Here is a 27,347-nt window from a genome sequence, read left to right as displayed (position 1 = left end):
TCACTGGAGAGAAATGCAGGCGGGCTGTTTAAAAATAAATAAAGTAAAGTTGGAAGAAACTGGAAAGATAAATAAAGGTCAGGACAGCCCTGCAGTTGGAGCGAGAGTGCCTGCCAGCCTGCAGCACCTGCCAGTACCCCACACACCTCCACACCCTCACCTCTCTCTGACTCCGTTCCCTCACCTCTCTCTGCCTCCCTCACCTCTCTCTGACTACTCCCTCACCTCTCTCTGACTCCGCCCCCTCACCTCTCTCTGCCTCCCTCACCTCTCTCTGACTTCGCCCCCTCACCTCTCTGACTCTACTCCATCACCTCTCTGACTCTACTCCCTCACCTCTCTCTGACTCCGTTCCCTCACCTCTCTCTGACTCCACCTCCTCACCTCTCTCTGCCTCCGCCCCCTCACCTCTCTCTGCCTCCCTTACCTCTCTCTGACTCCGCCCCCTCACCTCTCTCTGACTCCGCCCCCTCACCTCTCTCTGACTCTACTCCCTCACCTCTCTCTGACTCCGCTCCCTCACCTCTCTCTGACTCTACTCCCTCACCTCTCTCTGACTCCGCCCCCTCACCTCTCTCTGACTCCGCCCCCTCACCTCTCTCTGACTCCGCCCCCTCACCTCTCTCTGACTCCGCCCCCTCACCTCTCTCTGACTCTACTCCCTCACCTCTCTCTGACTCTACTCCCTCACCTCTCTCTGACTCCGCCCCCTCACCTCTCTCTGACTCTACTCCCTCACCTCTCTCTGACTCCGCCCCCTCACCTCTCTCTGACTCTACTCCCTCACCTCTCTCTGACTCCGCCCCCTCACCTCTCTCTGACTCCGCCCCCTCACCTCTCTCTGACTGGAACATGCCCACTGAGAGAACGGCAGCTGCTCCGGCACCAGTCATCCACGCAGGCCTGCGAAGTGCTAAATGACGAATGGAATATATTTCCGCCTCCTTTTTCAAAGACGGGTAATCCATACGGAAGCACGTGAGAGGCACTGACTGCCTCACAGAAAGCCTCTGGGAGATGTCAGAGAGAATCCTGTACGATCATGTCCGCCCTGCTGTTTATAGCGTCCTCTCGGACGGACGTCCCCTCTGCCACGCGAGCTGAGCCGCCAGCGCTAATCGCAGGGCCTGTCCAGAAGTGTTTCCTGTGGGCTCTTTAAAAGCTTTATTTTAGTGTTGTTAATTTTATTGCTGTAGGTGGAATGTTGCGGTGAGCTCCCGCTCGCCTCTTGAATTGGGATCCAGCCAGACGGCGCAGGGCATGTTGTTAATTACGCTACCGCAATGCAGATCAGCCATGTGGGGCAGCATTGCTTACATTAGTGCTGTATATATATATATATCTCCTACAAATGGATAAGGGCCAAAGGAAGGTGGTACGGAATGGTATAAATATTGTTCAGAACACAAAATGGTTCAGAAAAAAGCAGGAGTCACCCAAATGGAATGTCTATGAGTAGTTGAGTCCAGGTCGAGGCCCCAGACATGAAAGCGGAGTGTTCAGACCTTCACGATGATGACAGACTGAGCGTGAACACATTCCCATAATCACATGCTGCGCTGGCTTGCCTTACCAAGTAGGAATAAATACTCTTCTTTCCCTCGCGGGGCAGGAGGGAGTTGGGAGTTTCTCCTTTTGTCATGCCACTCTATGCTGATTGGACCAGAGTACCTGTGGTCACATGATCCCCGGTCATCTGCAAATGTGCTGGCGGCTTGTCTGTCAGGGTTTTAATCTTGTCTCTTGCTGTAAGTAATATGTAGGACCCAAATTAAATTGCCTTCCTAACACCTCCTACTTATATTACCATTATGATCAATAGGATTCATACTCTAGTGGCTTATGGGACATTTCACGGCCAAAACAGTGCTATTAATTGCATAATGTCAAAACTATTTGGTCCAAGTCAGCAATTCAGTACAGCACAGTGCCCGCTATTGTCCTGAATAGTGAACCCATTCATGTTCAGTAGTGGGTCAGAAGATGTTACCAGTCATGTAGACGTGCTAGAGTTACCAGCATGTGTTATACCAGCAGCAAACAACAGGAACAAAAGAATTGTTTCAACCACGCAAATATTCGAGTGTGTGTATTGGAGACAAAACGAGTTGGTCCAAAAACCACTACAAACCACTTTAAAGAACAGAGAGGTAGGAATCCTATGACCCACAGAATATTTTTTAAAAGTATGCTTTCTTTAGACTAGACTCTTTAAATCGCTTTGAACTTTCTTCAAAGAAGAAGAAAAAAGTGATCAGAACAGTCTACAGACTTTCAAAACAGGCTGTTCTGTGCCTTCAGACCATCAAAGCCCAGAGATCAACAGATGTTTTTGTGAAAGCCTGCGGAGAAAGAACATCGGAGCCGTTTAATGGTGTAATGTGCTGGGTACAATACCTACAAGATCTCTTACCTTCTACCCCAGCAATCTGCATCTACCTCCAGGGTACAGGCGCAGGTCATCTCCAGGGTCCTAGTGTCCCTCTCTGCTGGACTCGCGGCCTCCGGACGGGGCTCTTCGTTCCAGAACACAGGCTGGAAAGGCATTAGCGGTTTAGCAGGCGGGACCTGCGTGTGTGCAGGCAATCGAGGGAAGGTGAGCGAAAGGCCGAGCGCATCTTGGAGAAGCGTCGGGGCACTTCTGCTGATATTTGCCTCGCAACAGCAGAGATCGAAGATCGAAGCTTTGGCTCTGAACCGTAAGGGAGCTGTGGGAAATCCCAACACCATTACCGAATGCTCCAAAGCCTGCCATGACTCATCAGGATTTAGACAGTCCCCCGCATGACTCATCAGGATTTAGAGAGTCCCCCGCATGATGATGGCGTGGCCACATAAAAGCCAGAGATCGTCCCCTTCCCTTTCACTCGGGCTTCACCGTTCTAGTGGCGCACAGCGAGCAGGTCCCGCTTGGTCAGAATCTGGTTTTGGTTTTCATGTCGTAGGAACATCTTTAGGCCTTCCACCTGTTTTGATCGTCATCATCAGAATGACACGGAGCCCTTCTTAATTGCCCAGGCTGCTCGAGTCCCCCTGGTGGTGGAGGGAGGGGTTGCGGTTCCCTTCCGCTTAAGCCTCGCAGGAGGAGTGTGTGGGTCTGCTGTCGTGGGGGGGGGGTGTTAATGTTTGTTCCTCTGCGCTTTATTGCGAGCGTGTTAAACAGCTGTAATAGGAGCTGACAGGTTCACGGGCGTCATCAGTCACGGTTTCTCCTCCGAGCCCTGTGATGAAAGCAGGGTAAAGATTGTTGGAGGACACCTCCGCCACTGAGCTTTCCGCACGCCGTCTCTCACCCTGCACTGTGCCTCCCCCCCGCTCCATAACGAGGTGGAGGAGGCTCCCATGATGTCTTCATCGAGAACAATTCCAATAATCTTAAGTGTGGACAGCTTTGGGTTCTTCCGAGTAATCGTATTTATTTCAAAACTGATTAAGTCTCCCAAGCAGCTCCTGGGTGGGATGATGTAAGAGACACTCCGCACTACTGACTATCTTACACTTAGCAAAGCATGTAACGGGCCCCTCATAAACTTAACCACAACAGAAAGAGCCTGCTCGGCTCGTGCAAAATTGAATATGAAAGTTCGAAACATTTCATCCTATTTTTGACATACTTTATTGCTGACTACATAATGTTTTATTAGATACACTTTCTTGTGTTTGCTTGTATTTTCTCACTCCCTGTTGATCCCCCCCCCTCACTCCCTCCAGGGCATACTGGGCGTTTCATCAAGGCCTTGTTCAGCACCAGTCTGCTGTTTGTACTGGCGCACGTCTGTTTCCAGATCTGCCTCTACACCGTCCCCGGCCTGGACGATGCACTGGGACACAACTGTGAGTGAGCTGTGTGCCTGATTCCAGATCAGTGGCCGATCATACATCATATACTTCATACAGTCGTGCAGCACAGGGCAACAGTACCTGAAACAGCCTCTGTGACTAACAAATATGAAGATTAGGCAGATAGGTTCCATGAAGGCGTTATTGTTTAAAATGCGAACAAACTCTGTTAGTAGCTAGCTCTGTGTTAGCTTCAGTTCTTCCGTCCCGGTTCATTCTGGAGGAGCAAACAGAGGGGTTCATGGGTCAGCAGGCAGACCCTGGTCAGGGAGAGGGAGCGTGAGGCCGACCCCATCCCTGGTGACCGCACAGAGGCCTGTGGGAAGGGTCTTCAATGCTTTCATCTGCCGCAGAGGTGGTTCCTAATTGCCCTGTGCTTGTCTTGCATGTCCACAGGTAGCACATGGGAGACGGTGACGAGACATATCGGGCTGTCCAGGTACGTGCATAATACGGCCTCGTATAGCTGTAAAAATATAACAATAAAATATGGCCTCATATAACAATAAAAATGTGAAACTGTTTACATAAAGTACAGTAGCTTTCAAGCTGTTTCCACCAACACAAACTACTGGCATTTGTAAATGGTAGCCAGCGTCTGTAAATACGACCATCTGGAAATGGTGTAAGCGTTAGAATGTCCTAAATGGCTGCCGGTGGTGGCGCCCTCTGCAGGCTGCCCCTGGATGACCCCTGGAATGTGGCGAGGCTCCTGTCCCCTGACCTGGGCGTGTTCCTAATGTCGCTCATCACCATGGTGGTGTGTAGCCGACTAGTGAAGGGAGAGGAGGGGGAGGGGCCGTCGGCTCGCAGTACACCCTGCAGACAGGTTAGTGCACCGCCACTCGCCCCCGGTCACTGTGTGTGTTCGTATGAAATAGCCATTCCTTTTTCTCTTACTTTGAGGCTCTTATAGCTGTAGATTGTGGTGTGTGTGTGTGTGTGTGTGTGTGTGTGTGTGTGTGTGTGTGTGTGTGTGTGTGTGTGTGTGATTGAGTTCTGCAGGCTCCAGGCTGTTATTACGTCATGCTCTGCTCTACACAGAGGGGGTTTTTGTTGTATATTGTTTTGTTATTTACAACTGCGTACACAAGTTCCAGCTGGTCAGAAGAGACGAGAGGGGAGGAATGAAAACTATACGCCGTGGAATCTTTAACGCATTTTGTTCAATCATTCAGTCATTTTTGCTTATACATTCTTTAAATAAAAGAACTTAAAGAAGTATGGCTCTGGAGCAAAGTCCCCTTCTGGAGCGAGATCCCCTCCACCCTTTTCTTCTGATGTGAAAGAATAACCGAGGGCTTTCTGTGTGGTTCTCTAGCACGCTGGGGGTGGGTGGGGTGGGTGGTGTTGCCACCGTAGCCTCTGTGCTCTGGGATGTGCGGTCCTGCGTTCTTTAGCTGACTCTCTCCCATGGGAGTGGGTGAAGGTCTGGTGGGTGAAGGTCTGGTGGGGGGGGTTGAATGGCGTCTGCTCCACGCCGACACGCACCACCGCCGCCCGCCTCTCTACCGCCAAACCCAAAGGTCGAAGGTGGAGGGTCAAAGCACAAACGCATTTGTTCTGGTATGTTTGGACGCAGGTCACGCACAGGCTAGCATGTCTCCTGTTGTAGTTGGAGTTCATAATGTCTGCTGACTCACCTCATGGACTCGTGTCCCTATTGATGTCTACAGGAGGCCTTTGTGAGGATTCTCTCATCTTCACGTCCCTAGTGAGAACGGGAGTCCCCCTGCCTATCTCCCTTTTTACACACACACACACACACACACACACATGCATATGGTCTTACAACCACTCAACATGACCACTCAACCCTTGTGCAGTGCGTCACAACCTCGGCGTGGCACACACTCCGCTTCTCTATCATCCCTCGTGAGGGCTCGCGCTCCAGCGCTTTCTTTTCCCGTTCCGTCCTCGTTCTGCTTTTCTTTCTTTCTTTCTTCTCCTTTCTTCCGTCTGCCTGCGCACCATCCTCCCCCTGTTGCCAAGGCAACTGGGTCAACAAACGCTGCGCTGCTCCCGTACGCTGCTGCCTGGAAAAATCGAACCTTTCACGGCTTAATTAGCTGCCGAGGCCCGATGCCTAAACAAGGCGTTTCGCCTCTCCTGCGTTGAAGACAGCCAACAAACAGGAGCGGTTTTGGCTCTTGGAAATGTTTGTTAGTACAAAAGCATGTAGGGGTTTTTTTTTGGGGTGGGGGGGTGTTTTCGTTAGTTTCTGCTCTCAACTCTGGTGGGATGCGCTAGACGTTGCACTGGCACGCTCAGATGGGGGACGTGAACGACCGCTACGCTAACAATGCGCCGTTCAGATGCCCACGAGCCTCGGGCTCTGGCCGGCCAGCCGGGTCCTTGACCTTGCCACCCTCTGACCCTATGCACCATTCAGATGAATTCTGCAGGATTATGAGGGCTTGTATTTCGCCACACTGATCTCGGGGCTACGTCTCAACCGAGACGTAATGGAAAGTTTTTCTCGATACTAATTACCTTGGCTTTCGAAGTTCTTGGGTTATATTTCTTATTTCGGCCAATAAAAACAGTCAGAGGCGTCCCAGCCGTTGGTCTCGTTGTTGGCGGCACAGCACTCAGAAGAGGTGAACAGGCCGATGTATCAGAGAAGCAGCAGCGAAAGGAGTTTGGGTCACTTCGGGTCCTGTTGAGATTGGGCGAGCCGTGAACCAGACCTTTACGGGAACCAGGTCCAGAGTCTAAAGGAGCACGCCCAGGGTGATGGTGAACCACTGCGTCTGGAGCGGCACTGGCCGAGGAACCTTGGAAGGAGTCCCACTTGAGAGGGAGCCCATCGTCCTCGGGTGAAGCTGAAAAGCAGCGTTCATAAACAAATGAATCATTGTGGTTCATGATTCACTAACTTTGGAAGAATGTTCTGTAGTTCTGTTTGATGGGGTAGCCCGAGACCTCCGATACCCCAGCAGCCTTGTTTCACTGCCTCACCTTGGAACACAACAGAATACGTACCTAGGGCGGGAATGAATTTATTCCAAAGCACAGTCAAGTACCGCCTACTGAGGCAGGAAGAGGAAATTTGACTGACAGGTACAGTGACTCATCACAAGCCAGCTATCTTGGCATGACGTATAGAAAGAGGCCATCTTGAAAACAGTCAGAACATAAACAGTCCCTCGGGAAACACAGCCTGCCAGTCTAATATGGCATTTAGGTAAATGCCGGTCTCTAGCTTTTCTTTCCACATTTAAGTACCCATGAGCAATCCAGGAGTCCTGAATATCTGAAGATCATGCAGATGCAATGTCTCTCTCAGCCACTTCATTTCTCCCATCACAAGCCACGGCAGCGTCAATATCTGTGAGGTATTCCGTATTCCACTCAATCGCCCTTAGTTGAAAGAAGGTATCACACCACCAAGAAAATCAGATGACTCACAAACTCTGGTAGCTGTTCAGAGAGTTGACCATGCCTGAAATACCGGACAGGCCTTTTCACCGCAGCTGAAGGAACAACTTTGGTTCACGTCGTTTTTGACCGGTGCAAATTGACCCACACAAGTGCATGTCCAAGCTAGTGTGGATAGCCAATCAGAATGCAGCTGGCAGAATACTGAGAGTGAGGTCAGGTCAACAGTAATATGTGGTACAGATATCAATCTCCCCACCTACGTGTAGGCAGAGTGGCTAAGGTGGACTCTGTTGAAGATGTATGAACATGACGAGGAAGACCTGTCATTACTGCACTGATGAGCTCATCTTTGAAGAAAAAAATATTATGAAATTAATCGTTTCTGGACTGTTTAACTCGTAGAAGGGAGATAAAAAAAAAACTTTAGTTAATATGAACCGACACTGATGATGAAATGCTTAATACACTATGTGCACAATTAAGAAATTCCCGGATAAAATGCGAGGAGAGCGAGCAGAGCGTGGGGAGCTGGACGGGTCTGGATCTACATGGCCGGGTCTGGAGTCACAGCCTGCTGGGGAATGTGGAGTGGCCCTGACCTTGGAGAACACTGCTGGAACCACAGCAGCAGAATGCCGCATTGACTCAGACAGGAACCCGTTCTCAGACGGGTCGGTCCTGAGTAGCTCGTTATGATCTGCAGAACTGGACGGGTGCTGACTCCCCTTTAAGGTCGACTTCCCTTTAAGGTTGACCTCCCAGTAAGGCTGACTCACTGTAAGGGCCCTGCTGGGCGTCGTGCACAACAACCTTCATCGCATCCATCAGCGCTGGGCTGTACGCAGGCGGTGCGGGGGTATCGGAGCCAAGGTCGGAACAGTGTAAATATCGGCACGCACGCCGAGGTTGCTGATAACGGCGGGCAAAGTAGGAGGGGGCGGTTAGCAGGTCCGCAGGGGGCAGTGGGGTAGCTGGACTCATCCTGCCTCCCTGTGTGAGCTGCGTAATCAATTTTGAGTGAGGTTGCTGTTTTCGCAGGCGTTCGTAAGGGTACAGACAAGGCGGTGGCAGGGCGTATGTATATGACACGGGACAGAGGAATCGGATGAGATTCAGAGCACATTTGAGAAGCAAAGGAGAATGACGAATCATTTTCCGAGGAGGGGGGGGGAGGGAGGGAGCCATGTGAGACGAGAAATAAGAGAGGAGCATGAGACGTTTGGTGCCTTTCTGCCAGTGCACACGGTTCGGTCCATCGTGCAATCGCGCGCAAGTGCACACAAGTTTCCCGGTCGCGTTAACCCCAACGGCTGCCACGCGGTCTGGCCGACACTCCCAGGTTGGCACGTGGAGCAGATTTGTCATGTTGAACGCCGGTGGAGCGTGTCATGCGCTGACCAGTCACCCGCGAGGCAGAGCGACCCGCCGCAGATCCGTTCACTGCTTGACAGCTGGACTGGTGCGTCTGTGAGGCTGCAGAGATGCGTTTTCCTGCAGAAGCTCTTGTAAAACTCCCTCAAAGTCAGCTCTGTCTGTTCTTCTCACCACACAAGGATCAAGTGAAGAACTAAATATAGTTCGTCCTGGAACATGAAGCAGCAGCAGACGGTGCACCAGTGCAAACACGGTGTTAAAATTCAGACAACAGTGCAACCAGACACTAAATATAATACACACACGCAGAATTCTGTAAACGGCACTGTGCAATAAAGCACACAAATCTCTATTCGGTAGATGAAACCCTCGCTAAGCACAGCGACGGTGGGCTGCGGGTAATGGAATAGCTGCACTGCTGTTTTACATGTATTATTTAGCACAGACTGATGGCTGGTGTTTATATCTTAGCAGCTTAAATGCTGTCAGAAGAGCAGATGGTGTACGGATTCCAGGTGTGCCGTGAGTTAGTGCAGGTGTGCGCAAGAGTTGCGCTGAGTTTGCGGTTCGGTGCGAGGGTGCGGGTGCCCGCTTGGCAGGTGTCCTCAGGAGAACCGTTGGAGCCAGCAGGAGGGAATGAAGGGAACGGGGCCGTCCGGAAGAACCTCCGAGGGGCGGGACTGCGCGGTCGTCACTGTCGTTGCCGTTGCGGAGGCTTTTAGGGGTTTGTGGATGGTGGATCATCAGAACTGACTCGATGCTCAGTGAAGGTGCATGCTAAGGTTTTCGATAACCTCTGACCCCTGACCTTTGAGAAAAGAAACTTCTCCACACACATACACACACAGCACGTGTAGAGTCATCCTCACTCGTTCTTATGTTGCCGGGTTGTACCACCCCCGCCGCAGTTCACATGCACTGGCGTCTTTTACCCCCTTAACCTGGCTGTTGATTGAGGACATGATTGAGGACAACAGGAACAGTGTTGCTCCTAATAGCTAAGGCAAGCTAACCCTAGCCAGCAGAGGTTCTCTCTCTCTCTTCCTCTCTCTCTCTCTCTCTCCCCTCCAACTCCATTTGGGTGGGCGATCATGTGGAGAGGGTGATTTTTACTGGTCAGGGAGATGGTGAAAGATCCTTAGATTCTGGACTAGGAATCCACACACAACACAGAACGGTACACACAGTGAAATTATCTTTAGGACTCTGTAGAATGTTACACTTACTGCAGTGTGAAGTGGGGGGTGTTGGGGAAACGTAATGGTAACAGCTATATTTAGTAGATGGAAAATCATTTGAATTGATCTCTATCAAGGTATAAAAATACAAAACACCTCCTTCCCCTGTTTTGTGACGTGCTAGAGGCTGTGAAACACACTGCACACATGAAGCACATGAAGTGAAACTCGCTACCCCCAAAGGCTGGCAGAGATCACTGCAACTTCTTCTGATTTTACCCACGTCATGCCGAAACCTGTCACCTGGATCAGTGACCAAAAAAATGTCACACACACGTCCCCACTCACAAGACACACACACACACACACACAAGACACACACACACACACACACACACACTAATCACATGTGCTCATATGGTTTCTTGTATTACTGTCTTTGTATGATTGTTTTATTAACTTACTTAAAATAAAATAATAATTTTTTTCAGTTTGGGTACAGCCAAATTTTCCCAAAGTAAGAATATTGAGTTCCTGTCATTATGGAAATATTTTTGGCCCCCACAAAGTAATGAAAACACTTAGACGTGACGTGTTCTGACAGATCCATGGGCTTTTTGTGTTCTGGGAAGAAAGTGCTGATTTGTATATGATTGCATGGACCTCAATAAGCAGGGGTGGCTTTCCTGTAGCGTTCCTGTAATGTTCCTGTGCCGTTGCTCTCTTCAGGCAAACACTTCTACTTTTCACTCCTGGCATCGAGGTTCTGTTTAACACATGGGAGACATAGATGATCAGTAATATGATTAACTCGGAGGTGTGGATCAGCGCCACTGGGCCTCTACATGTTCAGTGTCTAATAAGTGTCGAGTGTTCCTGAAGGCCCTTTTGTCCAGGCATGTCACACACGTCTTGTTCTGTAGCGCCCAGATTCCTCTGACAGTGGTGCAGGTCAGTGCAGTCGATCGATGGGGACAGACGCTCGTTCACAACCTGTGTGTCTCTGATCTAGTCAGACATCCTGCATCCTGAGTACCCAGATAACTATGTTTTCCTACCCCCTCCTCTCTCTGTCACGCACACATACACACACACACACTCACCACACCCTAGTGAAGGCATGTTTCCCCAAGCTATCAAAGCTCGCTGTTGCAATACCTGCCCCGTTGTTAAGCGCCTTTGTCCTGATTGATGGGCTCCGCTGATCTCTGCACTCCCTTTGGTTCTGTAGGTCCGTCCTCTTAAAGACCCGAGTTCTGTTGTCTTCTCTTCCCCCTTTTTAAGAGCTCATTTGTTTTTGTAGCGTGTGTTTTTTCTCTCTGTGGTTTTCTGTGTGAATATGGAGTTCCTTTTCTTTTTAGATGCATTTTTATAGAGTTGGACTGCTGTGGAACTCTCCTGCTTTTCCATGACGGCATAAGAAGGACGACATGCTGAGAACACACATTTGCCTTGCAAGGCACCAGGGCTGTGTGTAACCAGGGCTGTGTGTGTAACAGTGTAGTTATGACACTGTCACCAGGGCCGTGTGTATAACAGTGTAGTTATGACACTGTCACCAGGGCTGTGTGTACACTAAACATTACAGTTACGGTTATGAGACTGTAGCTGGGGCTGTGTACACTAAACAGTACAGTTATGGTTATGACACTGTAACTGGGGCTGTGTGTACACTAAACAGTACAGTTACAGTTATGACACTGTCACCGGGGCTGTATGTACACTAAACAGTACAGTTACGGTTATGACACTGTAACTGGGGCTGCGTGTACACTAAACAGTACGGTTACAGTTATGACACTGTCACCAGGGCTGTGTGTACACTAAACAGTACAGTTACAGTTATGACACTTTCACCAGGGCTGTGTGTACACTAAACAGTACAGTTACAGTTATGACACTGTAACTGGGGCTGTGTGTACACTAAACAGTACAGTTACAGTTATGACACTGTCACCAGGGCTGTCTGTACACTAAACAGTACAGTTACAGTTATGACACTTTCACTAGGGCTGTCTGTACACTAAACAGTACAGTTACGGTTATGACACTGTAACTGGGGCTGCGTGTACACTAAACAGTACGGTTACGGTTATGACACTGTCACCAGGGCTGTGTGTACACTAAACAGTACAGTTACAGTTATGACACTTTCACCAGGGCTGTGTGTACACTAAACAGTACAGTTACAGTTATGACACTGTCACCAGGGCTGTCTGTACACTAAACAGTACAGTTACAGTTATGACACTGTAACTGGGGCTGTGTGTATACTAAACAGTACAGTTATGGTTATGACACTAACTGGGGCTGTGTGTACACTAAACAGTACAGTTACGGTTATGACACTGTCACCAGGGCTGTGTGTACACTAAACAGTACAGTTACAGTTATGACACTTTCACCAGGGCTGTGTGTACACTAAACAGTACAGTTACAGTTATGACACTGTAACTGGGGCTGTGTGTACACTAAACAGTACAGTTACAGTTATGACACTGTCACCAGGGCTGTCTGTACACTAAACAGTACAGTTACAGTTATGACACTGTAACTGGGGCTGTGTGTATACTAAACAGTACAGTTATGGTTATGACACTAACTGGGGCTGTGTGTACACTAAACAGTACAGTTACGGTTATGACACTGTCACCAGGGCTGTGTGTACACTAAACAGTACAGTTACAGTTATGACACTAACTGGGGCTGTGTGTATACTAAACAGTACAGTTACAGTTATGACACTGTCACCAGGGCTGTGTGTACACTAAACAGTACAGTTACAGTTATGACACTAACTGGGGCTGTGTGTACACTAAACAGTACAGTTACAGTTATGACACTAACTGGGGCTGTGTGTACACTAAACAGTACAGTTACAGTTATGACACTGTCTACTGCTGTGTCTCTGAGCATCGTCCCGTGGCATTGACCTTCCAGTCCGTCTCCCAGGACATTGAAACGGATGAGGAAGATGAGGAGGCAGAAGATGAAGACACAGAGTGTGAGGAGCAGCAGCAGCGGGACGAGGAAGAGGAGGGAGGGCTGTCGTCCATCACTCCAGACGAAGGGCCTGGCAGGGCAGCTCTGTTGGCTGCAGACCTGCGGGCCACAGCCCAGCGCTTCCTCCGCAACATGGGCCGACTGCTGGTGGTCACACTGCTGGGGCTGGCGGGTAAGAGAACACACACACACACACACACACACACACACACACACACACACGCACACACACACACACACTGGACAGCCACTCCAGTGCAGATTCTCAAACTTTAGACCTAAGACCTTTGCAATGGCCAATCAGGCAGCAGAGCTAGAGTTCCTCTTCAAGCCAGGGCAACTAGAAGGTTAGCAGCTTGAATCCAAAAGCGGCCTGGGAATACCTGGAATACCTGGTTGGTGACTGGGCTGTGAATCAGGTGGTTGGGTACCAGGATCCTTAATAATCCCAGACTGCTCTTTTACCCCTTCACACTATCACTTACCACTAGGCCCTCTGCTGCCCCCTGGTGTGCAGCAGTAGAGCATCTCACACATGCTGATCAAGATGGCTTAATGTATTCATTTTCATACTTGTTCTTAAAAGAAATGATTCATAAAACACGAGTATTATTCATAAAACATGAGAGTTAATTAAAAGCTAAACCAATAAAATGTGCTGTTAAGCTTTTAAAAACTGACACATTTATGCAAGGCTCTTTTACTCGTTTTTTTATCCTTCATTTGAGGCATGTTCGATAGCACTGATTTGTTTGTCTGCAGGCATTGTGAAATTATTAAAGGTGCACTGTTAAGACACTTTTAATAAATAAGATTTTTAAATCAATTGTAAAAGAAACAGGCAGCGATTGGGCTGGTGTAATGTGCTTTCTCTCTCTCTCTCTCTCTCTCTCTCTCTCTCTGACAGGGTGTAACTACAACCTTCTGTCTGTTAGTATTTTTAAGGAACTGTTTTCTAACAGAACTTTTTGGAATATGCTCTCAACAGCCATCATCTCAGTTCCTCCGGGCTGTCGATATAACTCTTCCTTTCTTTATATTTTTGGGTTTTAAATTTAACCATCCCACAATGCTGTGCTGTGTCCCCCAGGTATCACGTTGCCCTCGGCCTTCTCTGCAGTCTACTTCCTGCTTTTCATCGCTGTGTGCACCTGGTGGGCTTGCCACCTACCCATCAGCCACCTGGGCTTCAGCGCGCTGTGTGTCATGGTGGGCGTCTTCACGGCAGGTCACCTTGTGTGTCTCTACCTGTACCAGAGTGTCCTGGTGCAGAGCGTTCTTGCCCCGAGCAGCCTGTGGGCCAGGTACCCTCAAGCACAGCTCTCTGCCCCCTGCATGTTCACTGCACCTCAGGATAGAGCACACGCTGACACCGCTGCCATAGGCACACACACTCAGCAGTAGACATTTTTCTTACCAATAGCCAACAGCCATCATTAGAATCTTCTTACTTGGCGCTGGAATGTTTTGTTGATGTTTCTGGGACGTCACACAGGAGAGGAAAGTCTCTGCTGTTGAAAATACACTCTGGAGACCGTCTGTCTCTGTTTTCACCAAGAGTCGTATATAATCTGTCCTACTCCTGGTCTCACTGCCTTTTTGCCACACGTTCAGAGTAAATGGTGTCATCTGTTCAGGTGTGTGTGTGTGTGTGTGTGTGTGTGTGTGTGTGTGTGTGTGTGTGTGTGTGGTACAAGTATGAGGAATATGGGTATTGAGACAGCCAGGCGCATTGTGGAGGTGGGCTAGTGTGTGGGAGTGAGAGTCTGTACAGTATGAGCACATTGGGCTGGGAATGTTCTGGAATGTGAGTGCAGGATGGAGGTATCGGGCCATGGGGAGGGGGGAGGGGCTGAGGCGTGCCTGTATGGCAGCTGGCTGGGCCAAGCTGGCACAGTCCTGAGGTATAAACCTCCGGAATACATCTGGAGGGTATTGGGCTTGTGTACACACACACACACACACACACACACACAGTGTTGCTGATTAGCCGTGTTTCCTGCTTAGTCAGGTTGCCAGATCTGTACTGGGTCCCATGCCACAAACCTCTTGTGGCCTTTGCTCTGAAGATGATGGATGGTTGCAGTGACACGACTGTAAAACAGCTTTCTGAGTTTTACTTTCACACACACACACACACACACACACACACACACACCCTTTCCCAATCGACAGCGTGCTAACTCGAGGCTTCTGTCTCCCTACAGGCTCTTTGGGCTTAAGGATATCATTACGCCTGCAAACTGCTCCTACCAGTCTGATGACCTCACCCTCAACACAGAGCATGATTGGCCCGTGTACGTCAACCCCGGCATCCTCCTCCTCCTCTATGTCACCGTGGCAACGGTTCTGAAGCTCAGCAGTCATGTCTATGAGCAGGTGCCCCTAGACACTCAACCACATAAACAAATACACTCAACAGATAGTTCAGTCTAAACGTTTTTTGTTTGTTGCTCATCAGCATCAGTTCTCATTGGTTGTACAGAATTATGTGGGTGGAGCCAAGGTGAGTGGTGGTGGAGAGGAGGTGGAGCTAAAGCCATGGGTGGCTGGGCGAAACGGTCATCAAGATGACACTACGGTGAGTCTAGCGACTCGTATATTAAACGTACACGTGTTCCAGTATCATTACTGGCAGGCTATTTCCTTTGTGCCACATTGTGCCTTTGTGTTGCCCGCTTCAGTTGTTTTAATGTCCTAATGGCCAAACCAATTTTCTACCCTCTCAGACTTACATTAGAATAACAATAAGTTAGAATGGAAAGCTTTCGTTTTATATGAAAATATCAAAAGCTCGTTACCATGACTCTTGCCGCTAGTACTGCATGTTGGGGCTTTTCTCCGCCGTCATGCAGTGTTTGTATATTGTGAGTAATCGGCTGCGTTTCTGTGTTTTCAGCAAATGCTGCTGGCCTCAGGCGAAAGCCCCGGCCAGGAATCCGTCACCTCGAACGCTAAAGACCACGTCACAAACGGATCCAGTCAGCACGACCTCGGTAACTACTCGGAAACTACTGCAGTACTGAACATGAGTGATTAGTGGTTGTAAAGCACACGTGTATGCATTCTCTGACAAGCTGGAAGAAAAACTTGTGAATTGGTAACATACTGACTAGACACACCCCATCAGAGGAAGTGACCACGACTGATGATGTTGGCTTGTCTGAACAATTACAGATGCCAGTCTGGGGAGTGTCTGGTACTGCTTACAACGTGTGTGTGTGTGTGTGTGGGTGTGTGTGTACATGTGTGTGTGTGTGTGTGGGTGTGTGTGTACATGTGTGTGTGTGTGTGTGTGTGTACATATGTGTGTGTGTGTGTGTGTGGGTGTGTGTGTACATGTGTGTGTGTGTGTGTGTGTACATATGTGTGTGTGTGTGTGTGTGTGTGTGTGTGTCAGGTCTCGGTGCAGAGGCAGTGCAGCAGCAGGTGGTGGAGGAGAGTCCTCTCCACCTGGTCGGGCGCATGATTATGCAGCAGAGCTACGTCTGCGCTCTCATTGCCATGATGGTGAGGAAGAACGCGCTCCTCTTCCTCCATATCCAGCTGCAGCTTTTTGTCATGCACGTTTAATAAAACACAAGTTTGATTTAAAATATTAATTTTGTATTAATGTTATTGCTTTTTAATAAACACAACTTGTTTTAGATACACCCACTTTTTTAAAACTGTGGAGTTTGTTACACTGCCACTGACTGCTTTAAAGGAGAATTTAAAACTATGCAAACATAGCCAACGCTGTCTTAAACAACGCTGTGTTAAAGGGTCTTTAACATTATAACTGGCTCCTGATTACCAGTGTATAACGTTGTCCTTTGTACGCTTTGGGTCACAATCCCCACCACCATCCATTCTCTCTATCGCCCCCTGCAGGTGTGGAGTATCACCTACCACAGCTGGCTGACCTTCGTGCTGTTGCTGTGGGCGTGTGTGATCTGGATGTGGCGAGCGCGGAGGGACTTCGCCATGCTCTGCTCCCCCTTCATCCTGCTGTACGGCGTGGGGCTGTGCGGCCTGCAGTACGTCTGGGCCATGGACCTGGAGCACGAGCTGCCCCAGTACGTGGGCTACATGAGCCTTCAACAGATGGGCCTGGACCGGGGGCCGTACCCCTGCCTGCGCCTGGGGGCCATGGTGAGGAGAAGGGGATTCTGGGTAGTGGAGTTTTGAAGCCGTGTGCAGGAGTCAGCGATATGGCACATAGATAAAATGCTGCTGGTGTTTAGTAGTGGGTGTAATAGTGATCATAGCAGCATTAAGGCATCGAAGTGCTCTGTTTTCTCAAGATTAAGCACTTGAAACAGACGTTGTATTTGGACTTCAATCCACAGACGTATGATCAGTCTTATCACCTCTTTCAGACTTGTTAAGTCCAAATTACATGCAAAAGAACTTTTGTAATGGAATGAAAACACATGGCTCACGGAAGCCCTGATGCACCCGGCCAGCCTGATGGGACATATGGTGTGTGAAGGGAATGTGACCTACAAGAGGTGTGTGTGTGTGTGTGTGTGTGTGTGTGTGTGTGTGTGTGTGTGTGTGTGTGTGTGTGTGTGTGTGTGTGTGTGTGTGTGTGTGTGTGTGTGTGTGTGTGTGTGTGTGTGTGTGTGTGTGTGTCACCCCCCTCTCTCACTAGCTTCTCTTCACCCTGACGTTCTGGCTGCTTTTAAGACATTCGGTCAAGGACAAGTTTTGCAGGAAGAAGCCAGTCCCCCTGCAGGAGGTCACCACTGGAGGTTAGAGACACCATCCACACTGCAAAACCCCCTTTCATCTCCTCTCTTGGACAACGTGTTTATATGCTAATATAAAGAGTCCTCTCTGTTCTCACTAGTACAAAGTGAACTGTTCAAATATGTTAAGAGAGAGACCATTCTGTATTCACACGCAAGCTTTGACGCGAAGGCTGCTGAACCAATATGGCGTACCTCTCTCCTCCACCTCTCTCCTCCACCTCTTCCTCCCCGTCCGGGTGTCCAGAGAACACGGGGCGCGCAGACTCCGTCCTGAAGGTGCTCGGTAGGGTGGTGATGAAGCTGTACGCCAAGTACTGGATCTACGTCTGCGGCGGGATGTTCATCATGGTCAGCTTCGCCGGGAAGCTCGCGGGCTACAAGATCGTCTACATGCTGCTCTTTCTCCTCTGCATGTGCCTCTATCAGGTAAACACCGGCCCTCTGGTCCTGGTCGTGTAATAGAGCAGGAGCAGAACCAGACCTCAGCCGGGGAGACGCCATCCTTCCCGCCGTCTGCCGTGGAATCAAACTGTAGAGTCAAGAACTTACTAGAATGTTCCACGTGCGTGAAAGACGATTAGCTGCAGGGCATTTGAAAGGTTAAGAACAACATGCGTGTCCCGCGTGTCCTCCAAACGTTTGCTATATGTGGTACCGTATGTATTTTAGGAATGCTGAGCGGAGTCGTTGAGTTAAAGTACACACTGTGGTGTTTGTAGTGGTGGAGGAGAGGAGACTGGATTGGCTGCTACTCTCATGCATGAAAATCCCTGGGGGGGTTAAAATTAAAGTGGAGGAACCTCCGAACTCTTTGACTGAGCTCATCTACGCTGTGTCTGGGCAGGTGTACTACTGTCTCTGGAGGAGGCTGCTCAAGCCCTTCTGGTGGCTGGTGGTGGCCTACACCATGCTAGTACTCATCGCCGTCTACACCTTCCAGTTCGAGGACTTCCCGGGCTACTGGAAGAATTTCACCGGCTTCACGGAGGATCAGTACGTTTGCACCCGTCCAAAAACACCACATGTTCACGTTTCTGCTCAGGCGATGGTGGTTACGGTGGAGGCGTGTGGGAGAGAACGAGCCTGAATTATTACTGTGTAATCTGTACACACGACATCTGTTTAATGGCTTGAGTGGGTTTGTTTGCAAGTGTAATAAAGTGTGGCGAGTGTGGTCAGGTGAATTTACACAGACACCCCTGAGCGAGTGAAAATGTGTGTTTGGTTAGGTGTACTTTGTTTGTCTTGAAGGCATGATAATATTGTGCGTGCGTGCATGCGTGCGTACATGTGTGTGTGACTGTCATCTGCCCATTTGTGTCCTCCAGGCTAGCTGATCTGGGACTGGAGACGTTTAAGCTGTCGGACCTCTTCACCAGTATCCTGATCCCTGGTTTCTTCCTGCTGGCCTGCATCCTGCAGCTACACTACTTCCACGAGCCCTTTATGAAGATGACGGACCTGGAGCACGTCACTCCCTTGTCCAGGCACGCATCTCACGTCACTCCCTAGTCAAGGAACACCCGTCATGTCACTCACTTGTCCAGGCACGCATCTCACGTCACTCCCCAGTCAAGGAACACCTCTCACATCACTCCCTAGTCAAGGAACACCCGTCATGTCACTCACTTGTCCAGGCAAGCATCTCACGTCACTCACTTGTCCAGGCACGCATCTCACGTCACTCACTTGTCCAGGCGCGCATTTACGGCATTTAGCAGACGCTCTTATCCAGAGCGACTTACAAAGCACGCGTGTCTTTGTCCTCGTCTCCACTTCCTGCAGTGCAGAGAAACCTTGATGCACACGTCAATCACAGCGGGCCCCGTGTGGGCTACTCTCTGGCCACACCGAGAGCAGCGTCGAACAACCAGTCACAAATTTGGAGGGGTCGCACTTCATTTAGGTAGCTACCTGTGCATAGCCAGGGTAAAAAAAAAGTAACATAAAATGATCAAACAGCTCAGTTCAAGAAAAAAACATTGTGACATTCATATTAGTGAGTTGCTGGATAAATCACTACACTTCGGTAAGGACCCACACGAGTTAGGCCAGGGGTGCCCATCTCTGGTACATAAGGGTAAACTAAACTCTGTACAGTGGTAGACCCCCAAGACTGGAGCTGTGTGCTGCTAATTTAACGGAGGTGGTTTAGTGTGTGCATGCATGTGTCTGCGTGTATGTGTGAATCATTTCAGAGAGCAGCTTTTTAAAATGTTCTTTATAAAGTGGTCTGATTCATGTCTCACTCCCCTGTTCTACACTCCTACGAGACTCACGATCCTCATCCTTTGGTGATTCATCATCAGTTTACTATTTGCTCCTGAAATGCCCATTTGTAAGACGTGTGTGTGTGTGTCCGTGGGTGTGTGCGCAGGAAGAGGTCCGCTCCAAATCCAGAGGTCCTGCACAGCTCGGAGGGAGGAGGCTTTGAGGAGGAGGACCTCAACCCGGAGCTGGGAGACGATGAGTCAGAGGATGGAGGTAAAAGCTCCCAACCAAACCTGACCAAGGAACACACCACGGCACACGGCACCCGGCCCACGGCCACTCCAGCTCTGAGCTTTGCCCAGCTGTCCCCTTAAAATGCTAGTGGTGTGAAAACACGGTTCCCTCTAAACTAGAGGAAGAAGGAACACTTTTTAATGATACACACATACACCTCCTATTCACATGAGCTCTTTAATAATTAAACTTGACTGTGCTGTCAACTCGCATAGGGTGATAAATGAATTAATCTCCAAAGCCAGCCAAGTCTGTATTTTTTTATGTTTTTGCAAAATATCCCCCAAAATTATGCTTATGTTTGTGTGAAGTCCTTGTGACTGTCACACAGCAGTAAGAAAATACGATCTGACTCGTGCTTTGTTTGTCTGGTCTATTTTGTCTCGTCTCATCTCGCGCCTACTTGTCTCATCTGCCCCACCCGGCCGTACATGCATGTTTAGGGGTTGGATTGTTTTACCAGCTGTCTTATTGCGGTGTTCATAATCACTATTGTTAGTCCGTCCCTGTCCGTCCCCGTCCCCCCAGCTGGTCCCCAGTAAGTGGTGTCTGGTGATGGACAGAGATAATGTAGGGCTCATGTCTCTCTGTCCTGCCGTCCCCCACAGAGCTGGTGCCCAGTAAGTGGGGTCTGGTGATGAACAGGCTCGTGGTCCTCTTCAAGAAGTTTTCCGATGTCCTCACGCACGTACAGGCCTTCCTCTGGAGGATCCTGGAGCTTCACGTCCTCAAGATCGTGGCCTTCTTCGTGGTCTGGGTGGCGCTGTCTGAGGTCCGTCTGTCCTCTCCGTTTTTTTCCCATTCAGTTTTACTAAAAACGATTGAAAGACAATAAAAATTAGATTATGTTCACACTCCCTGCTCCTCAGTTTTTATTATTGTAATTTACTGGTTTCCCCACAAAAAAAATGGAATTTTGGCATACCTTTGGTATGGTGGTAAGATGTTGGTCTGTTCTTTATTTATCCCTCAATCTGTGAATTTTAATTGCCCTTTTCTCCGTGACGTCAATAACGATCATTAGCATCCGTTGGACTAGAGACAGGCTTACATGTTTTTTTGTTTTTTTTTAAGTCTTGCTCCACACAACCGTGGAAAGTTCCGGGTAGGGATGGGGGGATGAGACACAGGAGGCAGGGGTAGCAGAGAATAAGCAGCATCATTTCATCACACGCTTCTCAGCTTCTCTCTTCTCTTTGGCTCTGCGGGGAGGGAACTCTCTCCAGAACCTTCCATCATACAAGTACGCAGCTTTTAACCACCCACAGGTGTAACCAATCAAAATCACCTGCTGGGTCACTTGTGCTGTATCTCCACCCTGCAGACGACGCCTGGCCACACCCACTCTGTCCCAATAACACTCATTTATAAAGCACCTACTGTGTATTCCAGGGCACTGCTCCTGTAAGTGATTCATCATTCACGGGTTGTCACCTGTAGTAGTGTTGCGGGTGAGCGGTTTATGAGGAAGTTTCGTTTTCAGCTCCAGGGAGAGAGGGAGAGAGAGAGAGAGGGAGAGAGAGAGAGCTGGTCTACGTCTGCAGTGTTTGTAATACAGTGGAAATGCATCAATATGTCTCACCACCCACCTTATCTTCAGTGTTCTCTCTCTCTCTCTCTCTCTCTCTCTCTCTCTCTCTCTCTCTCTCTCTCCTTCCCTCTGCCTCTGGTTCCCCCATCCTGTACGTCTAGCCAAGCGTAATGAACTTGGTGCTGGTGGTCCTCTGGTCGTTTGCCATGCCGTACCCCCGATTCAGGCCCATGGCCTCCTGTCTCTCCACCGTCTGGGTCTGCGTCCTCATCGTCTGCAAGATGCTCTACCAGCTGACCATCGTCAAGCCCGAGGAATACTCCACTGACTGCCCCGTGGTGAGGAGCGCCGTCCGCCCATGCCCGACGTGGGCAAACTCGCTTCATTCCAGTTCACACACGCCGAATAATAGCCCCATGAACCCCACGTTGACTTCCTCTCTCTGGCCCACCTCATTCATCCTCTCATACACACACTCCTGCTCTCTCGCGCTCGTCCACACGCCTGCTTGGGCGAGTTGGTCATCAGAAGCTTCGCCAGCGAGGCAGCTGGTTCGGTGCTGCTGTAACACGTCTCTTTTGACCGTCTGTCTCAGTCTCCTGCTGGGAGGACAACTGTCCCCGCTGCTTTCTGTCCACGCCTTTAGTCTTAAACTTTTATGGCGCTTTGCGAACAGCAGGGAGCCATTTGGATGTGGTTCAGTAGAACTCCCCGCTGCTACGTCAGACGAGGCCGCGTTAGCTTTCCTGCTTCCGTCAGTTCACACTTGAAACAAGGGATCTGGATCAGATCTGGAGCGTTAACATCCTTCTTCAGTTCTGCATGTGAATACTTTGTAGTGAACATGCTCACTTAAAAAAATCTCCTGCTTACCCATGAAGTCTTCCACACTCTCAGCTCATATCTCAACAGTCTCCACTATCTCCTCTTTTGCCTGGAAGTTTCATTGCTTTCATTGCTTTAATTAGCAAAAAAATTATTTTGGTAAACATTGTAATTCTTGTGTTTTTTTTATAATTTTACTGTCTGCATGTCCTTAACCATCTGTACCGTAATCTCTGTTCGGCTTTCTAGCCCTTTGCTAATCAGACCAGCCTGGACAGTGATGAGATATCGAACTCTACACTCTACAGAGCACCAGTGGATCCAGCCAACTGGTTTGGCATCAGGAAGAACGCCACTGCCTTAGACTACAGCAAGGTGGGACCCGCTCATCCTCCACATGCCACTGTTTTACTGGGAGGGCTGCATGTTACTGGGAGGGCTGCATGTTACTGGGAATGCTTTACGAATCTTATTTGGCTCACTCATGTCCTTGAACGGTCCTATTTCTTGGTTTTTGTGTTGTGCCGTCGTGGACCCCCAGAATCACCTGATGGTGCTGCTGCTGTTGGTGTTTGAGGCGACGGTGTACCGACACCAGACGCACCACTACAAACAGCTACAGCGTTCTCCACCCGCCATCCCCGCCATCTTCCCCCAGGCCACACGTGACATGCTGGACCAGGGACTGTTGCCCTGCATCAAGTACCTGCTCAACTTCAGCTTCTACAAGTTTGGCCTGGAGGTCAGGACCATAAGCTCAGGCCCTGGGGGCTGCTGGGAAGGGGTTGTGATAAAGTGCCTAAATGGGCCTCATTAGGGACAGTTTGAAATATGGGTTCACAGTGATCGTATGACAGTTTTAACAATGAGTCCTTGTGAATTCCTGCTAAAATGCATGATGTATCCTGTGAATACTATTCCCTCAATCTGGAATGACCATCATTTCAGTCATCCCATTGTCTCTGAGGCAGCATAGATGGTTGGACCAGCTCAAAGCGAGTTCCCTCCTCTCCCTTCTCTAACTAGATCTGCTTCCTAATGACGGTGAATGTGATTGGCCAGCGCATGAACTTCCCGGTTATAATCCATGGATGCTGGTTGGTCGCCATCATGGTGAGGCGGCGCCGAGCAGCCATTGCTAATATCTGGCCCAAGTACTGCCTCTTCCTGGTCGTCTTCATGATCTACCAGTACATCCTGTGTGTGGGCATGCCACCCACTCTCTGTATTGGTTAGTCCACATGCCACTCATCCAAACACCTGCTTTACTGGACTAACATCCACTACAGAATGATACGATACTGATTTATCCATGCAGTCATTATAGCTTGGGATCTCAATCCAGTCTTGTGGGACCAACAGCCAGTTCAGTGTTTTCTATTGGTTCAGGTGCCTATGCTAATTAGCATTTTACAGCCCCTAAATTCAGCTGGTTTTGATATGTTTGGGGACAAAAAAAGAACAGCAATGTGAACAGGCTCCCTGTCTCCCTAAGCTGGAGTGTGAATCCCTGTCAGAAGCATTAATCTCCTACATCTTAAGTCTCAAATTCAGTCCTGGATTTTGAAGTCACTGGTAGTTAATTTAAGTAATAAAACATAAGTATTCATATCAGAGGCCCGATGTGCGTCCTACAGATATATCTAGGAGTCATATGTGATGACAAAGCTTCCATTCCGTTACAATAACCATAATTAACTACCAGTAATTAACAATTCAATTTGCAGAAATGTAAGATCCCGAGATAGATACCTCTGGCGTGATCTTACAGTTTCGATGTGATGCTCACTGTGTGTGTTCACGTTAATGTCCTGAAGTGGAGTATTGAGTTGACCTGCATGGCCTAACTTGAAGGCATGTTTGTGTAGATTACCCCTGGAGATGGAAGACCTCGGTAACCATCAATTCGGCGCTGATCAAATGGATTTTCCTGCCCGACTTCCACACACTTCCCAACTCCAGGAACCTCATCGGTGAGTGTGCCTCGTTCAGTAGGAGGAGCCAGAGACGTGTCTGTTTGTTATATGCTTAATTCTGTTTAATTCGTACTGCAAGTTTTACTACAGATTTTGCCATAAAACATCATTAGAAGCTCGCGCTCCGTAAATTGTGTGTAGACGTAACGCGTTTGAATCCTGCCCTGTGCGTCGCCAGCGGACTTCCTGCTCCTGATGTGCGTCTCGCAGCAGTTGAAGGTCTTCGAGCACGAGAAGAAGGAGGAGTGGATGGTGATGGGAGGGGAGAATAAGGACAACCCTAACCCCATGGAGGACCTGCCCTTCAACCCCGCCCCCAACTTCATCAACTGCAGGTACCGGCCTCCTGCACTCGTCAGGGCAGCACAGGGTCTGGGTGTGTGGTCGTCACGGGTCCACACGTCCACGAACCAACGCGTCCATCCATTTCAACGCGTCCATCCATTTTTCTGACATTTTAATGCTCCTGCTGAGGTCCAGTGTCTGGTCCATACATGGACACAATCAAGGACAGCAATGGTTATGGTTGAAACGGTAGATAAAAAAAAAAAAGCAAGACGTAGCTGTGCTGTGGCAAACAAGGGATAGAAGGCGGAGATGTTTGAAGCGGAGACACTTATGATGAAGTCGAAGTGCAGCTCTCTGATTGGTTGGCCTGTCCTGCATGGTTAATGAGCTCATTTGTCAGTGTTGGGGAAGGTAGACTTGAGCAGTGGGAGGTGCTCAGATCTCATGGGGGTGAGACGGAGGTGAACTTGGGTAAAACTGCACAGACGTTTCCCCTTCTGCACACACAGATGGAGAAAACTTTACTGAGTCCTCCCTCTCCACCTCTGCCTCTCCACCTCTCCACCCGTCCCAGGTCGTACCTGGACATGGCCAAGGTTTTGGTGTTCCGCTACATGTTCTGGTTCGTGCTGGCCGTGGTGTTCGTGACGGGCTCCACGCGGATCAGCGTGTTCGGCCTGGGCTACCTGCTGGCCTGCTTCTTCTTCCTCCTCTTCGGCACCAAGCTGCTGATGAAGGAGTCCCGCACACGCCTCCTCATGTGGGACTGTCTCATCATGTACAACGTGGCCGTCATCATCTCCAAGAACGTCCTCTCCGTAAGTGAACCGCGTTACGCTCGCTGAGACGGGCATGAATGCACCGTGAAGACAGGAGAGTAGGAGTGTGTGTGTGTGTGTGTGTGTGTGTGTGTTTGAATGTGATTATCATACCAGAGAAAAACAGCACAGAGGAGTGAAGTGCTTTTACAGAGTAGCTCTTTAGGTGGCTACAGTTAGCTGGTTAGAGTATTTAATGAGTTCTTTAATATGTTTCTAAGCTTGAATAATGGAAACGGCTGTTCCTGGGGGTGGCAAGAAATTACTGTTGCTTAGGAAGAGACTTTTAATTGGGTTTTTTATGTTTAAACATGATTAATGAGTGTGTGTGTGTGTGTGTGTGTCTGTGTGTGTTCCATCAGATCCTGGCCTGTGTGTTTGTAGCTGAGATGCAGTCACGGTTCTGTTGGGTGATTCAGCTCTTCAGTCTTGTGTGTACAGTGAGGGGCTACTATGACCGTGAGTCTGCCAAAACCACAAGCAAATTACGCTGTAGAAAGAACTTAGACATCACCTGACTTGGGTTTGTCTGTGTGTGTGTGTGTGTGTGTGTGTGTGTGTATGTGTTTGGTGTGTTTGGTTTATGTGTATGTGTGTGTGTTTGGTGTGTGTACATGTGTGTGTGTGTGTGTGTGTTTGGTGTGTGTACATGTGTGTGTGTGTGTTTGGTGTGTGTACATGTGTGTGTGTGTGTGTGTGTGCCGTGTGTCACTCCTCAGCTGCTGCTCTGAGTGGTGAGGAGTGTAGTTTGCCCGTGGAGGAGGCGGGCATTATCTGGGACAGCATCTGCTTCTTCTTCCTCCTGCTGCAGAGGAGAGTCTTCATCAGCTTCTACTTCCTGCACGTGAGTGCAGACCTGCAGGCGTCCGCGCAGCAGGCCTCTCGGTGAGTGTGCAGAAGCTCACAGACACTCACCTAGAGCTCACAGACACTCACCTAGAGCTCACAGTCACTCTCCTAGAGCTCACAGACACTCACCTAGAGCTCACTCTCCTAGAGCTCACAGACACTCTCCTCGAGCTCACAGACACTCTCCTAGAGCTTACACTCACCTAGAGCTCACAGACACTCACCTAGAGCTCACAGACACTCACCTAGAGCTCACAGACACTCTCCTAGAGCTTACACTCACCTAGAGCTCACAGACACTCACCTAGAGCTCACAGACACTCACCTAGAGCTCACAGACACTCTCCTAGAGCTCACAGGTACTCCCCTAGAGCTCAAAGGTACTCTCCTAGAGCTCACAGGTACTCCCCTACAGCTCACAGATACTCACCTAGAGCTCACAGATACTCACCTAGAGCTCAGAGAGGTTGGTGGGGATGGGGCCTCCCTGTGGAGCTGTGACTGCTGACACCAGCATAATTGTTGAAGTTGTTCAGTTCTGACCAAGAAGGAAAGAGGCGGTGATTTTTACACAGTTAATCTAAGGTGGTAATAAGTGTGGAATATTCAGTCATGCAGACTGATTTCATTTTCTCCCAACCATAATTGTGTGTGTGTGTGTGTGTGTGTGTGTGTGTGTGTGTGTGTGTGTGTGTGTGTGTGTGTGTGTGTGTGTTGGGACAGTGGGTTTGAGTTGTTCAAGGCCAGCGACATAAAGAACGTCCGTTTCCATCAGCAGTTGGAGAGCAAATCCATTCAGCAGCTGAAGAACTCGTGAGTCATGGTTCCTCTTCAGGACACTGACACTGAGCACCAGTGCAGTCTTCTTCCTCTCCCACTCTTCTCCCCTCTCCTTCTCTCCTCCCTCTCTCCCTCTCTCCTCCCTCTCTCCCCCTCTCCCTCTCTCCTCCCCTCTCCTTCTCTCCTCCCTCTCTCCCTCTCTCCTCCCTCTCTCCCCCTCTCCCTCTCTCCTCCCCTCTCCTTCTCTCCTCCCTCTCCCC

The 27,347-nt window shown here is 49.4% G+C and overlaps 1 protein-coding gene across 1 annotated transcript in view; it reads left to right on the top strand.

Annotated features, from left to right (window-relative positions):
- piezo1 (piezo type mechanosensitive ion channel component 1 (Er blood group)) overlaps positions 1–27,347 on the top strand; it is a 64,901-nt gene that overhangs the window by 25,069 nt on the left and 12,485 nt on the right. Inside the window, exons 3-28 of the mRNA XM_076974558.1 lie at positions 3,712–3,834; positions 4,237–4,279; positions 4,516–4,669; positions 12,729–12,951; positions 13,870–14,083; positions 14,987–15,158; positions 15,265–15,360; positions 15,679–15,775; positions 16,180–16,289; positions 16,653–16,913; positions 17,416–17,515; positions 17,760–17,941; positions 18,360–18,508; positions 18,844–19,002; positions 19,893–19,999; positions 20,629–20,792; positions 21,713–21,889; positions 22,626–22,751; positions 22,918–23,118; positions 23,403–23,607; positions 24,245–24,349; positions 24,531–24,687; positions 25,215–25,458; positions 25,821–25,917; positions 26,178–26,343; positions 27,031–27,120. Coding sequence (XP_076830673.1) covers positions 3,712–3,834; positions 4,237–4,279; positions 4,516–4,669; positions 12,729–12,951; positions 13,870–14,083; positions 14,987–15,158; positions 15,265–15,360; positions 15,679–15,775; positions 16,180–16,289; positions 16,653–16,913; positions 17,416–17,515; positions 17,760–17,941; positions 18,360–18,508; positions 18,844–19,002; positions 19,893–19,999; positions 20,629–20,792; positions 21,713–21,889; positions 22,626–22,751; positions 22,918–23,118; positions 23,403–23,607; positions 24,245–24,349; positions 24,531–24,687; positions 25,215–25,458; positions 25,821–25,917; positions 26,178–26,343; positions 27,031–27,120 — 3,922 coding nt within the window. The remainder of the gene's footprint in view (positions 1–3,711; positions 3,835–4,236; positions 4,280–4,515; positions 4,670–12,728; positions 12,952–13,869; positions 14,084–14,986; positions 15,159–15,264; positions 15,361–15,678; positions 15,776–16,179; positions 16,290–16,652; positions 16,914–17,415; positions 17,516–17,759; positions 17,942–18,359; positions 18,509–18,843; positions 19,003–19,892; positions 20,000–20,628; positions 20,793–21,712; positions 21,890–22,625; positions 22,752–22,917; positions 23,119–23,402; positions 23,608–24,244; positions 24,350–24,530; positions 24,688–25,214; positions 25,459–25,820; positions 25,918–26,177; positions 26,344–27,030; positions 27,121–27,347) is intronic.

Source organism: Brachyhypopomus gauderio, chromosome 1, assembly GCF_052324685.1.
Source record: "Brachyhypopomus gauderio isolate BG-103 chromosome 1, BGAUD_0.2, whole genome shotgun sequence".
Classification (NCBI taxonomy): domain Eukaryota; kingdom Metazoa; phylum Chordata; class Actinopteri; order Gymnotiformes; family Hypopomidae; genus Brachyhypopomus; species Brachyhypopomus gauderio.
This window is presented reverse-complemented; position numbering and strand designations above follow the sequence as displayed.